Source organism: Zingiber officinale, chromosome 1A (assembly GCF_018446385.1).
Source record: "Zingiber officinale cultivar Zhangliang chromosome 1A, Zo_v1.1, whole genome shotgun sequence".
Classification (NCBI taxonomy): Eukaryota; Viridiplantae; Streptophyta; class Magnoliopsida; order Zingiberales; family Zingiberaceae; genus Zingiber; species Zingiber officinale.
The window spans coordinates 1,000,361-1,013,277 of record NC_055987.1 but is presented as its reverse complement, the minus strand read 5'-3'; the positions used below and the strand labels follow the sequence as shown (position 1 = coordinate 1,013,277).

Below are 12,917 nucleotides of genomic sequence, written 5' to 3'. Positions count from 1 at the left end.
ATATGCTTCCCTTCACCTCCGCACGCTTATTATTCATAAAATTAATTTTGCTACATTATTTTTGAGTTATTTGATGATACTGATCTGCAGTCTGCACAGAATAAAATTTTTTAAAAAAAATATGAAGAAAAAAAGGATTAATTAATTATCAAAATCGATGCTTAACCGCGTTTGCCTTTGCGTGTTTTGTTTTTGTTTTTGTTATTGTTTCGTTTGATATATTACGAGTTGCATGAAATCGACACCATGGAAATTCGTCGAAGCCTTCTCTTCTTCATCTTCGCCTTCTCTTCCAAAAGCTCCGATTTCATCTCCGTGTATGAATTCTCAGATTTGAGTTCATGACTCCCACTTCGAATTCGCCATGGCTTCTCTCCTCGTCAGAGTTTCCTTCTTCCTCCTCCTTCCCCTGTTTCTTAGTGCGGCAGTAGCAGCGGCGGAAGAGGAGGACTGCCATGGCCTGCGCGAGCTCGACGACCACGCAGCCATTTGCGCTTATCTCAGAGCTCACACCTCCGCCTGCGCCCCTCAAGGCTTGATCGACTACCTCCAGCTCTTCTACTGCGCCTGCGGCGGCCGCCCCTTCCTCGGCCACGCCCTCCTCGCTCTCTGTCTCCTCCTGCTCTTCTACCTCCTCGGCGACACCGCCTCCGTCTACTTCTGCTCCTCCCTCGAGGGCCTCTCCGCCGCACTCCGCCTCCCGCCGACCATCGCCGGGGTCACGCTTCTCTCCCTCGGTAACGGCGCTCCCGACGTCTTCTCCAGCCTCGCCTCCTTCTCCGCCTCCTCCGGCGTCGCCGACGTCGGCCTCAGCAGCATCCTCGGCGGCGCCTTCTTCGTCTCCTCCGTCGTCGTCGCTGTCATCGCCCTCCTAATCCCCGGCGGCGCCGCCGCCATCGACCGCGCCAGCTTCCTCCGCGACCTCTGCTTCTTTCTCCTCGTCCTCACCGCTCTGTTCCTCGTATTGGTCATCGGGAGCATCGGCGTTTGGGGCTCCTTCGCCTTCTTCTCCCTCTACATTGCGTACGTCGTCCTCGTATGGATCATGCACCACCACAAAAACAGAGACACCGATCTGTTGATCCCAATTCTCCATGGCTCATCCGCAGAAGAAGACCCAGAGGCCAAACTACTTTCCGAAGAACCTCATCGATTGAAGACGAACTCAAATTCTCAAGTTTCATTCTACTTTAGCAGGTTCATCTGGATTCTAAAGATGCCGCTCTACTTGTCAAGAAGACTAACAATCCCAGACGTGAGTGAAGAGAGATGGTCCAAGCCATTCACCGTCGCTTCCGTGAGTTTGTCACCTCTGTTCCTGGTAACCCTTTGGCTCGCCGAAACAGGGGAAGTAAGCACAGCAGAGAAGTTAACACTCTACCTCATCGGAAGCTTGATCGGCTTTCTTCTTGGATGCATTGCCATGGCCACCACTGAGCGTTCGGCCCCTCCAAAAACCTGTTTGTTCCCTTGGCTTGCAGGTGGGTTCATGATGAGTGTGATATGGTCTTACATTATAGCAGGGGAACTTGTTTCCTTACTTGTCTCCATCGGTGAGATAGCTCACATCACTCCCACGGTTCTGGCCTTCACTGTCTTGGCTTGGGGCAACTCATTAGGGGACCTCATTGCCAATGTTGCCATGTCAATCCATGGAGGAGGTGATGGAGTTCAGGTTGCCATCTCCGGGTGCTACGCAGGGCCAATCTTTAACACACTTATGGGGCTGGGTCTGTCTCTTGTGCTGGCTTCTGCGGCTTCTCACCCTGCTCCATTTGTGGTGCCCAGGGACGCCACCATTTTTGAGACATTGGGGTTCCTGATTGGCGGCTTGCTCTGGGCTCTCATCGTTCTCCCAAGGAGAGGGATGAAGCCAGATAGAGTGCTGGGGATTGGACTGCTGGTCATCTACTTCGCATTTCTCTGCTTGAGGCTCCTCGAGAGCCTTGAGCTGGTGAAGATTGGAATTCTCTGAGACAAGTTCTGTAGTAGATTTCGCAGTGGATGTTGCTGGAACTTAAGATTTTTTTTCAGTTCCAGAATGTGGCGAGATCGTTTTTCACTGATGTCCCTCGAGCAATGAAGACAAAGGATAAGATATTGAATGATTGTTTTGTTTCTCCATGTTTTGTAGGGTGATGGTCCTGATGCTTTGGGATGGGCTTTGATTCCCAAGTTAGGGCACTTCACTTTTGAAACATTTGTAAATTTGAGGTTTTCTTAAAACTGCTAACGCACGTCAGAACAAACTTATTGTTCATGATTTGAATGCACAGAAATGAGTAATCATTGTTGAGAAGCAGACAGCTAAGGTGAATCAATAATGGCGGAGAGGTCATACCTAAGCTTCTATCAGTCTGGTGGAGGCAGTTCTGGGCAGTGGGCATGCACATCTCCTTCTAAGCATCCTTATCAGCCATCTGGCTCCATGCATGATTCTCCTACATATTTCTCTTTCTTGAATTTTATATCGCAGTTTGGAAATGTACGGATTCAAAATTAATATATGTTCGATAAATATCGTGGATGGTTACTAATCAACAAACGGCCTAACTTGTTAGCTCCTCGAAGGTTGTCGATGAAGTGGTAAGACTGTTCTGAAATACAACTTAACAGAGATATCCGGAAATGCCACTTCAACGCTTAAGTTAAAATTTATTTGAGATATTAGCAAAAGGTAAAACCGTCACTCTAGCGATCCTCTGGTCCTGGCCCCATAAAATTTCAAAGAGAGTAAATCACGATTAATACTGGGCAGGATAAGTGACTGGGGGTCGAAGGAATTTTTGGCACAGCAGACCAGGGTTTTATCCCCAAATGCAACTGGTGACCTTTGACCCCACGACTTCATTGGCAAACTGCAGGCACCTAACCAGCTCATCCAGCCCGTGGGGGCAAATTTATTTGAGGTATGAAATTAGAGCAGCGGGAGGAAGAAGAAGAATGACAGATGATACCAAAGGGGATCCTGTCATAGTTAAAAAAACGGCGCTCCCTGCACTTACCTTCATTAGAGTTTATATAATCATTAGAAGAATATTTTCACGTCAGTGCTGATGAGGGATCACCGATGAGGGATTAGATCCGATAGTTTTTAGTTGTCTCTCTATTTGTTAAATACCACATGTTTGAATGAGAGTATCTAGGAGACTAAAGTTGACAATCTCTTAAGCACCTCTCTATTTATCTCATGCCACGTGTTCTGAAATATTCATAGTCATTGTCTATGTTTTCTAGGAAAATTGATCTCATTAATAAGGGGTTAGTATGAATTTGATCTTAGGACATACAAGCAAATGACATCAATGTGGAGTGATCTTGAGAATAGATAAAGTTGACAACTGAAACCGAGACAGGATGTCGAATCTAAGGCCAAGACACGATGTCGAGATCTGAGGCCGAGACCTGATTCTGAGGTTTAAGGCTGAGACGTGATGCTAAGGTATGAGGGTTAGACATGATGTCGAGATCTAAGATCAAGACAGAATATCAAAATTTGAGGCTGAGACATGATGTCGGGATCTAAGGTCGAGACATGATGCCGGGATTTAAGGCCGAGATCTGAGACTGAGACATGATGTCGAGACTTGATGTCGGGATTTGAGGCTAAGACACGATGCTGAGATCTGAGGCCGAGACATGATGTCAGGATTTGAGACCGAGATAGAATGCCAGAATATGAGGGAGCCGCCTTGGTCAAGTCGTAGACTAGGTCAACATCTGATGTCGAGTTGGAGATGACTTATTCCCGGACAAACTCAACTCTTTAGAATAAGTGTATTGAGTAAGTTGGACTAGACCCAAGTCCCTTCTAGATCGAGTTTGATTTCCTTTGCGTTACATTTGACTTATCTTGATTTGACTAGCAACTCAGTATGATTCTTGACCTCACAGGACACGTGTAAGTCCTTGCCACATCAATATCCATTGTTCTTCTTTGACTATGAAAACAAATTATGTGGATTTCCTAGTCTTCTTTGACTAGTAAAATTTATGTGCGCTAGTTGTGCCCTGCCCATTCAGTGACAAACTGAATCTAACTGTCAAGAGATGAATATATGCACCACAGAACAAGCTTGGTTTCGAGGTTGTGGATTGCCTTGACAGAGTGGTAGGCACTTAGACTTTGAGTCGCGTGGAAGGAAGGAGCTCTTCTTGATGTCTTTAGGAAGATGACATTGTGTTGTGTCTACTTCACTTCATTATGTGGCATGCACATTGAGAATGAAGAGTTAAACACAAGCATTTGTGATTTCATTTCTGTTGGACCCTTTTAGGGGAGTTCAATTTGGATTAGATATTGAAATTTGGCAGGGTGTGAGATTTGATAAGGAACCAGCTCACTTCACCACAAATCTGACAATTAGACTCTATGTTTACTTGTAAAGTTAAACAAAGAAAAGAAACCTAATTTAGAATTTTAAAAAGAGAGTAGGATTGATTTAATTTACATGTCATAAGACTCGTAACCTAGAAAGTAACCTCTCAAATTGGACTTCTGATTTGAACGAAGAGCCTCAAATTGGACTCATGGACTCGTAACCTGAAAGTAACACCTCTTACATGACCCTCTCTTGCAATTTGGTCCTGAAATTAACTTTTATCTTGGAAAATACCCAAAATAAATTAAAGACGAAGAAAATAGCAGGTATTTTATATTGCGTATAATATTTGAATCAAATTGCAAATGCTCAAGTGAGCTGCCTCCGACGTTCAAAATGGGTATCATAAACCCTAAAACACTACCGATCTCCCTCACGCTTCTCGCCTTCTCCCGCCGCCGCGACGCAGTGAACCAGCGGTCATCCTCATCCTCCTTAGCGACTCCCAGCGCTGGGTATGTCCCTCTCGACCACTCTGCTTATTCCTTCCTTTCGGTCAAAATGATGAAGCAGCGTGCATGCCGCATGCTAGTAGAGTTCCAATGAAATTCCATGACGGTGATTCTGTATTCTGCCACGAGTGATGACATATATTATGCTATGTTTTTTTTAGGATTTAATTGTTTCCGTGAAGTGGTGCGTAATAGTCAGCTTCTGTTCCTTAAATTTCTATCTTCATGATCTTTAATAATGATATTTAAATTGGTGGAAAAATATTTTTTTCCCCTAGATTTCTGCTAACCATGTGAATACGTTGATAATTTGGAAATATAACGTACTTGAAGCAAACTTGTGTATTTTGTTCACATAATAATATTACTTTCTTAAATTCATCCTTATTCTTTTGATATGGATTGCATATGTGTGCTCACGTCTCACATTGGCAGAGGCTCAATTGTAAGCCATCTTCATATGCCTTGAATTCTGTAATATTAATACTTGTGCTTATTAGTATATCTATTAGGTTTATTTTTTATATTTCTAACTATTGTTTACTAGCTGGAGTGACAAATCTATGCATGTTGAAATTGCTGAGATGGATCTTGCATGCATGCCTTTGAATATTGATCATTTTGTTTACCATCTCTGTAGTTGCTCTGGAGCTCAATTATGAAGCTGAGATTTTTGAGGTTGGGAGTTCTGGAGCATTTGAAGGGAAATTTTTCACAGTCGAGGTTTCCCCTATGTAAGATTCTCTGTCAGAAGATTCCTGCTATGGCTTTTATATGGTCAACAAATTCTGATGTTAGTTGTTCTGTTTCTGTTTTCCACAACTGGTAAATTATTATTTTAGTTGGGGGTGATGATTATGGTGCCTTGAAAAGAACCTATGACAATTATTCTTGCTTTCATATTCTGAGTTGAAGTAGCAGATTTGTCTTTTCTTTATCTTACTATAAATCTTTCATGTTTGTATTTCTATATCAAGGCCGACGAACATGTTTCTCAACTATATCTTTCAATGATGACGAAGAGAATAACAAAATTGAGGATGATTTTGTCGAAGAGAAGAAAGATTTGGAACCACAAAGTGTAGACCCCAATAAGGGCTGGAACTTTAGAGGAGTGCATAAGGTAGAGTCACTTTGGATATTTCTCCATTTCTATCACAGGTGCATGCAATTTGTCATTATTATTTTTTTTTTTTGAAAATTCACGTTGATGTGTCTTTCATTTAGGCAATTCTTTGTGGCAAAGTTGGTCAGGCTCCTTTACAGAAGATATTAAGAAACGGGAGGACAGTGACCATATTTACTGTTGGAACAGGTGGTATGTATGACCAAAGGCTCAGTGGAAATGAGCATTTGCCAAAACCAGCTCAGTGGCATCGGATTGCTGTTCACAATGAGCAACTTGGGGCTTTTTCTGTTCAAAAATTATTAAAGAAGTATTTCATCCCTTGCCTTCTTTCACAATAAATTTTCTCGTTGCAGTTTCTTGAGTCTAGTACCATTGGTTTTTTTGCACCACAATGGATATTATTATGTTAACAATTATCCTTCTTGTGGGGCTGCTATGCTTTGGTGCCTCATTTCAGTTCTTCTGTCTTCATCGAGGGAGACATTGAAACTAGAGTATACAATGACGGTATCACTGGCCAGGTGAAAAATGTACCAGAGATCTGTGTGCGTCATGATGGTATGTGGTCATGCTAATCTATTTGACTCAATTTGTTTGCATATAGCAAAAGTGCTTTAGTTTATTTTGCTTTGCTTTGGTTGAACAATTGTTTGTGCTGATATAGAATAGACTTTAGGTTTTCTGTGCATTAGAGCATTGGATAAAATGTTAAAGTTTACCAAGAACATAAATTGATGTTCACCGAATTACATATTATCTTGTAGGCAGTGTCAGTCACTTTCGCTAACAAGGATTTCATCACTTATGAATTTACAAATTGCTCCAACTGCAATTCAGGCAACTTATCAGAAATCCGACATCTGACAATGTACTATTATTTCATATAGTTACATTCAACGCTAACAAAAATTAAATATGAAGGATCCTTAGGGAAATCTTGTTGATATGCAAATAAAATAAGGAGTTAATGATGTTAGGATCACAACATCATTTTTGCTCCATGCAAAGTGTGCAATAAAAATGTTCATGATTAAGCTGTGTTTATTTTGTGGAAGGTCGTTTCCTAGGAGTTGTAGTTATCTTTCACTTATGTGACATTATCCATGTAATAATGAGGCACAGGGTGCAGTCAATGGAGCACGGATCCTCTGGTCCGCAATTTTGCGGACCAGAGGATGGTCCACTTTATGGATTGATCCATTTCAATGGACCCTATTAGTTAAATAGATGGGGTCCATCATAATTTACCAATCATAAGTAGTGGATCATCTTCTGATCCGCAAATTGCGGACCAGAGGATCCCGCCTGCAGTCAATGCTGTTATCACAATGTTTTGTATTGAGTTAACATAAGGTTTCACTTAGCAATTTTATGCTTGAGTAGTACATTGTAAGTATATGACTACTAATACATTCCAAATCATTTATTCACCTGGGTATTTGCGTGTAGTGTGATTCTTCAAATTGATAGGAGCAGATGCGTTTTTCACCATGCTGCTTAATGTAGAGGCACTATGTGTTAACAAGCCCTATTCTATTTTCCTGTCACGAGTGTGGATTGGTGTACTTCAGACCAAAACTCTAGAATGCTTCTATTTGAAGATTTAAGATTAGAATAAATTGTGTCAGTGCATTCCTAGAATTTTGTCAATAGATGTTTTCTTTTTTGTATTTTTGAACACTTAAGAGGACCTTGGGGGGTCGAATTGCTGCCTGGGTCCCATATTTTTTGGTTGAACAGGTCAAAAATCCAGTATAACTAGAGTTCCTCTACTGAACCAACTGGACTACATTGGCTTCCAGTTTGCGGTTTATCTGTTTGAACCAGTTCATGCGGTTCAGTTTTCAAACCACTTTGAGAACTTAAAAAATCAGTAAGATTTTAGGGCTAATTACTTGTATATTGTATATTCTTCTGTTGAGCGTTTTGAAACAATTAAGGATTGGACTAGATGCAGGTGTTCTGTTATTTTTTTGAGATAAAATGGCATTAAAACTATGTTTACATAAACAAATAAACAAATTATGTGTTTCAACTCTTCTAGATGCTGTATTGATATTCTCTCATCATCAGCTCTTTTTGAAGCTATTACTAATCATTAAGCATTTACATATCTTTATTATTAACTTCTTTTTCACTATCCAATGTGCTGATACACGTTTGTGATGTCTGTAGGAAAAATTCGCTTGATCAAGTCTGGTGATGCTACTGCTAGTATATCTTTGGAAGGATTGAGTACGTTAATCTCTGCTTTGACTCTATTTGCAAAATTACTTTTGACCCTAAACGTTTAAGCCTAAATCTCTATTGGTCCACAATTTTTGTCTTTGACCAAATTAGGGTGTCACATCTAACAATCCCAATCTTTTTACAGAATTCTCTTTAACTCGGACCTACCATTGGTATTAGGTAGGAAGGAGGTATAGACTAGATGGTGAAATATGAGAGAATTATTAGGCATTGGTTTATCTCCACCTTGTAGGGTTGACCAATTGACACAATACGACTGGACTCCATCAGAAACATGATTAACGGTGACGAAACCTGAAAGTGATGCTGTACAACTTTAATATGTAAATGAGCAACACTAATTTACCACTTTACAGATTAAATTAAAATTTAAAAAGTTAGTAACTTTTTGTCATGTTACTTTATTCTTTAGAGAGTTTTAATGAGAACTCATAAAGTCAGTTTTAAAAAGTATAGAATTAGTTGTATGTTAATACAACACGATTAGCATGAGAAGACACAAATTGCCAGCCTAAGCTGATTACTTTGAACTTTCAAAAGTAAACGTCCACTTCTTGCCCTCTAGTTACTTGCACCCATTGCTGATATAACTGACATTGTATAGTCTATCCTTTAATAAAAAATTTCATATTCTGAATCCTTCATAAACTCATCACACACAAAAAAACTGTTAAAAACTTGTAATTTGTCTAAGATTAGATGTTTCCTGCCGCAGCTTGTTATTAGTAAGTGATAAAAACTTCATCTTTGGTTGCAGGGGATGGATTGTTTTGAATATCCTGGTCCTTTAATTTCATGATTTGAAACTTATCTCTGTCGATTGAAGTGTGGACTCAATAGATTCAGCTTATAAATCTTGTGTGATCTGTATGATTGCTGTTGGAAATATTTTCTGGAAACCACTTTTGGTTGAATAAGCTTGATTCATGTAGGCATGTTAAAGGAAGAAGATGATCCCCTCACCTCTCTCCATTCTCGCACAATTTTTTGCCCGATTCCTACCATGCCAATGTTCTGCATTAGCATGTCACCTAGTAATTTTCGTTTATATTTTTCTTCAATTACGTTACTGCTAAATATATATGCGCACACGAAAAGTATATTCCACGAGGTTGCTGTCAAAACTTGTCTTCCAGCACTAGTTGAAAACATAAGGAACAAGTGGCAGCAAAATAAACAAAACTCCCTCAAGCTCTCATCACTGAGCCAATTGCTGACTGTTATTAACATGTAAGCAAGGCGTGTGATCGAGTAGTAATGGTAAATATGGTTTGTTGGAATAGTTATCTGACTTCATATGAGTTTTATAAAACAGAGTTTGAAAATTAATTTTGTGAAACTATTATTCTCTAGCTATCTTTTTAGTTATTTCTTATTTCGTTTGGATTATTAGGTTATTCAATTCTCTGAAAAAGTTTATTCTTTTTATAAATTTTGAAGGGGCAGGATGGGACAGGATGTAATATTTATGCTCTATCTCTAAGTATTTTAGCATGTGTATTGTTTTTGTTCACTTTGGCCTGAAGAAATTATGCACTCATATCTTGAAGTACGTGTCTTAGCTATTATGGCCTCACAAACATAATAATTATGCAAAGATATGGCAGTCAATTTCATCTTATCCACCAAATTGAAAATAAAGTTGAACGATGAAAAATAATTTCTAATTAAATTTCAACACGGAATAATTTATTTTTCAACCAAATGTGTAATGAGTCCATTTCATCGTAGAGTTTTGTTTATTTGTGGTTATTATTATTATTATTAGGACTTTAACATGTTGGAAGAAGTTCATACACTAGTGTATAGACACGTGTGAGGGTGTATAAGAAAAATATTTACTAAATTTTAAGATGGCTCTAGAAATATTGGAATTTTATTTTTTAATAAAAAAATTAAATCGACCGACTTTACTCATATATTCAATGTGACTTCTTAGTCTCTTGAATCAATCGACAAACTCCATCACATACCAAATGCGATGTAGAAGTCTAGAAATATTTTAAAAGATATTGGAATCGAACAAAATCATATGAACATTTCTTACGCCACGTCTCGTGTTTTCATAATCTCTCCAATTGTTTAATTCACTCACCATTTAAATAGTCGTTCACAGATGTCTAAATAAATAGGATGGTTTTCAAAACACAATCAGCATTTATTATCTTTCATAAATTAATATTAAGATACTTGTAAAGCATTTTATGTCGTGTCAAAATGTTTTATTATTAATAAATAAATAATTTAGATAGTAAACAAAAATAATAAATATTAGGAGCATTTTTTTTTAAAATGACACAATTGAATAATTTATGTACTGGACCATAGATTCGTTGCGCCCTCTGTTTCACAGAAATTATCATGAAAAAATAGAAACAAAAAAAAAAAATAGTAATTGTTACATTCGATAGCAGTCCCCATCAGAAGAGATAAGATGAGAGTAAAAAATGAAGGAAATTATTCGCCAGATGTTGCAGTTTTAGTGGAATCGGTAATGCAATTCCGACGCCTCCTCTTCTCTTTAAATCAAGCTTTTGCTGGATTTGTTCCTCCCCCGGGAATTAGCAGGTCCCAAATCCCTTCTTTGAAGCATCAATCACGCTCGGAAAGGAGCTATCTTTGCTAATTTACCGTCATCAAGATCGGATTTTTAAGTTTTAGGGTTCTTTACTTTCTCCAATTTCATGGAGATGTTCGAGTACAGTTTGTTTTGGTGATCCGGCACAGAAGCAAGAAAGAGATCAAAGGAGGTTTTGCTCATCGATTCTGGAAGAACCATTCCAGTTTCTGTTTCCTGCGTGCTTACTTGGTTGCTATTGAGTTTCAGGAAGTAGAAGAGACGATGCTGAGGAAGAGATCCATACCAGTTGCGGGCAAGCCCTCGCCTTCCTCCAGCCATGGGGGTTCCAAGAGCAAGAAGCCCCCTTCACCTCTGTCCCTCTCCCCCAATCGACGCCTCTTCAGGAGCTTCTCCTCCAAGGGCTTCTCAGACCACGAGGTGGTCGCCATGAACCCTAACTCCATTCCCGAACCAAAACACTTGTCTTTTTCCAAGCAGCAGCAGCAGCAGCCCGCGAAGCCTCCTTTGGAATTGCGGTCGAAGCCAATTGGCCTCGGCATTGTGGACGCTCTCATTGAAGACGCAGCCAAGGGGAGCAGGAGCATGATCCTGTTCGGGTCGCAGTTGAAAACTAAAATTCCATCCATGGATTCGCCAAGCTCGCCCATTGAGTTCGGCGTCAAGAACAAGGACTCACTGTTGGCGTTGGTCTCCCCTGGCGCACCCTTTTCGCCGCCGGCGTTCGCCGCCGGGAGCGTGTCGGTGGCGGAATTGGAGAAGTCGGAGGACTACACCTGCATCATCTCGCGCGGGCCGAACCCGAAGACCACTCACATCTTCGACGACTGCGTTCTGGAGAGCTTCGGTGTCGATGAATTTACTGCGGTGAGGAAGAAGACTAGTGGTGCGGGAATGGGAACGCAGAGTGCGTAGAACAGGGATAAGGTTTTTAAAATTTTGATTTAGAAATAAAAATGAACGCGTGATAATTATTTTTGTGTCCAATTATTAAAATACCCCTATCGAGTGATCTCATGATTTCTTTTGACTCCAACATAGTTTCTAGATTGCAGAAATCAACTCTATCAAAGTATCAAAAACTTTCATGATATTAAAAAAAACGCATAAGAACAAGTGAAAGGTCTCCATTTTAATTAGGGAGATAGATGAATTAAACGATTCGCGAGTTATTCGGAATTTGATTTGGTAAAAAATTCGTTTGAGTTCGTTCGTTTATCTTATCGAGACGAGTTCGAGCTCGATTTCGAGTTCGACAGTGTTATCGAGTCTAGCTCGAGCTTAAGGATATTCAGTTCGTGATCTCACGAACATGTTTGTTTATAGATTCGCGAGCCAAAAAAACAAGTCTTAGGGTAGCTCCAATGTAAGGTTTTTAAAGAGGTTTGAAAAATAAAAAATCTGAATTTTTTTTTAACTATTGTGGATGCAAGGTTTGACCTTTGTATTTTAAGAGCAGTAGTGTAATTTCAAAACTGTTTTTTTCTTTGAAATTGATGTAATAAATTTCAAAGCTGTTTTTTTTCTCTGAAATTGATATAATATGCATGTAGTCATACAATTACATGTTATTAATTAGACTACTTAAAAGTTATTTAGAACTCTTTAGAGCTTTAATTATTGGAGTTGTTTCAATAGGTTTTAGAATGTTGATGTGGCATGATGTGATATATTGAAATCATAAAAAAAGTTTTCGTAGAACTCTAACTATTGGAGATGCCCTTAAAATGAGTCTTAAATCGAATCAAAAAATGAGTTCTAAAACGAGTTTTAAAATGAACTTTAAAATGAATAAAAAAAACGAGCTCTAAAACGAGCCACAAACGAGCTCTAAACGAGTCCGAAAATGAGCCTGAGCTCACTTAACGAGTTAGGCTCGTTAACTTTGATAATCGAGCTAATAATGAGCCGAGTTCGAACTGTTCGCGAGCTTGATAATTCTAAAACAAGCTGAGCTCGAGTCTTGTGATAAAAATTGGATTCAAGCTCGAGCCCAAATATAATTTAAACTAGCCGAGCTCGAGCCTAATACTGTTCGACTTGGTTCGATTCGTTTGCATCCCTAATTTTAATCGATCTCTCAAGTCGAGAATAAGATACTTGCCCTGGGAGGATCAGTTTGAGAA

The 12,917-nt window shown here is 39.5% G+C and overlaps 3 protein-coding genes across 3 annotated transcripts; all 3 read left to right on the top strand.

Moving 5' to 3' along the window:
* The first annotated feature begins 222 nt into the window (after positions 1-222).
* On the top strand, positions 223-2,520 carry LOC122014882 (cation/calcium exchanger 1-like). The gene has a single exon (XM_042571379.1). It carries the CDS (start codon positions 365-367, stop codon positions 1,973-1,975), a length of 1,611 nt encoding a protein of 536 aa, XP_042427313.1. The 5' UTR covers positions 223-364; the 3' UTR covers positions 1,976-2,520.
* Positions 2,521-4,689: 2,169 nt separating this feature from the next.
* Positions 4,690-9,127, top strand: LOC122014874 (single-stranded DNA-binding protein, mitochondrial-like). The gene is made up of 7 exons (XM_042571368.1): positions 4,690-4,837; positions 5,475-5,568; positions 5,812-5,957; positions 6,062-6,270; positions 6,421-6,521; positions 8,139-8,198; positions 8,971-9,127. Exons 2-7 carry the CDS (start codon positions 5,493-5,495, stop codon positions 8,985-8,987), a joined length of 609 nt encoding a protein of 202 aa, XP_042427302.1. The 5' UTR covers positions 4,690-4,837; positions 5,475-5,492; the 3' UTR covers positions 8,988-9,127.
* A 1,426-nt stretch (positions 9,128-10,553) lies between these two features.
* LOC122014865 (FCS-Like Zinc finger 8-like) lies at positions 10,554-11,778 on the top strand. The gene is made up of 2 exons (XM_042571356.1): positions 10,554-10,963; positions 11,041-11,778. Exon 2 carries the CDS (start codon positions 11,056-11,058, stop codon positions 11,704-11,706), a length of 651 nt encoding a protein of 216 aa, XP_042427290.1. The 5' UTR covers positions 10,554-10,963; positions 11,041-11,055; the 3' UTR covers positions 11,707-11,778.
* Positions 11,779-12,917: the final 1,139 nt, after the last annotated feature.

Excerpts from the sequence above, each read along its gene's own strand:
- LOC122014882 (XM_042571379.1), top strand. The coding sequence starts at position 365 with ATGGCTTCTCTCCTCGTCAGAGTTTCCTTCTTCCTCCTCCTTCCCCTG.
- LOC122014874 (XM_042571368.1), top strand. The coding sequence starts at position 5,493 with ATGAAGCTGAGATTTTTGAGGTTGGGAGTTCTGGAGCATTTGAAGGGA. Across the intron at positions 5,569-5,811 it reads ACAGTCGAGGTTTCCCCTAT|GCCGACGAACATGTTTCTCA; the intron begins GTAAGATTCTCT and ends TTCTATATCAAG. Across the intron at positions 6,522-8,138 it reads GATCTGTGTGCGTCATGATG|GAAAAATTCGCTTGATCAAG; the intron begins GTATGTGGTCAT and ends TGATGTCTGTAG.
- LOC122014865 (XM_042571356.1), top strand. The coding sequence starts at position 11,056 with ATGCTGAGGAAGAGATCCATACCAGTTGCGGGCAAGCCCTCGCCTTCC.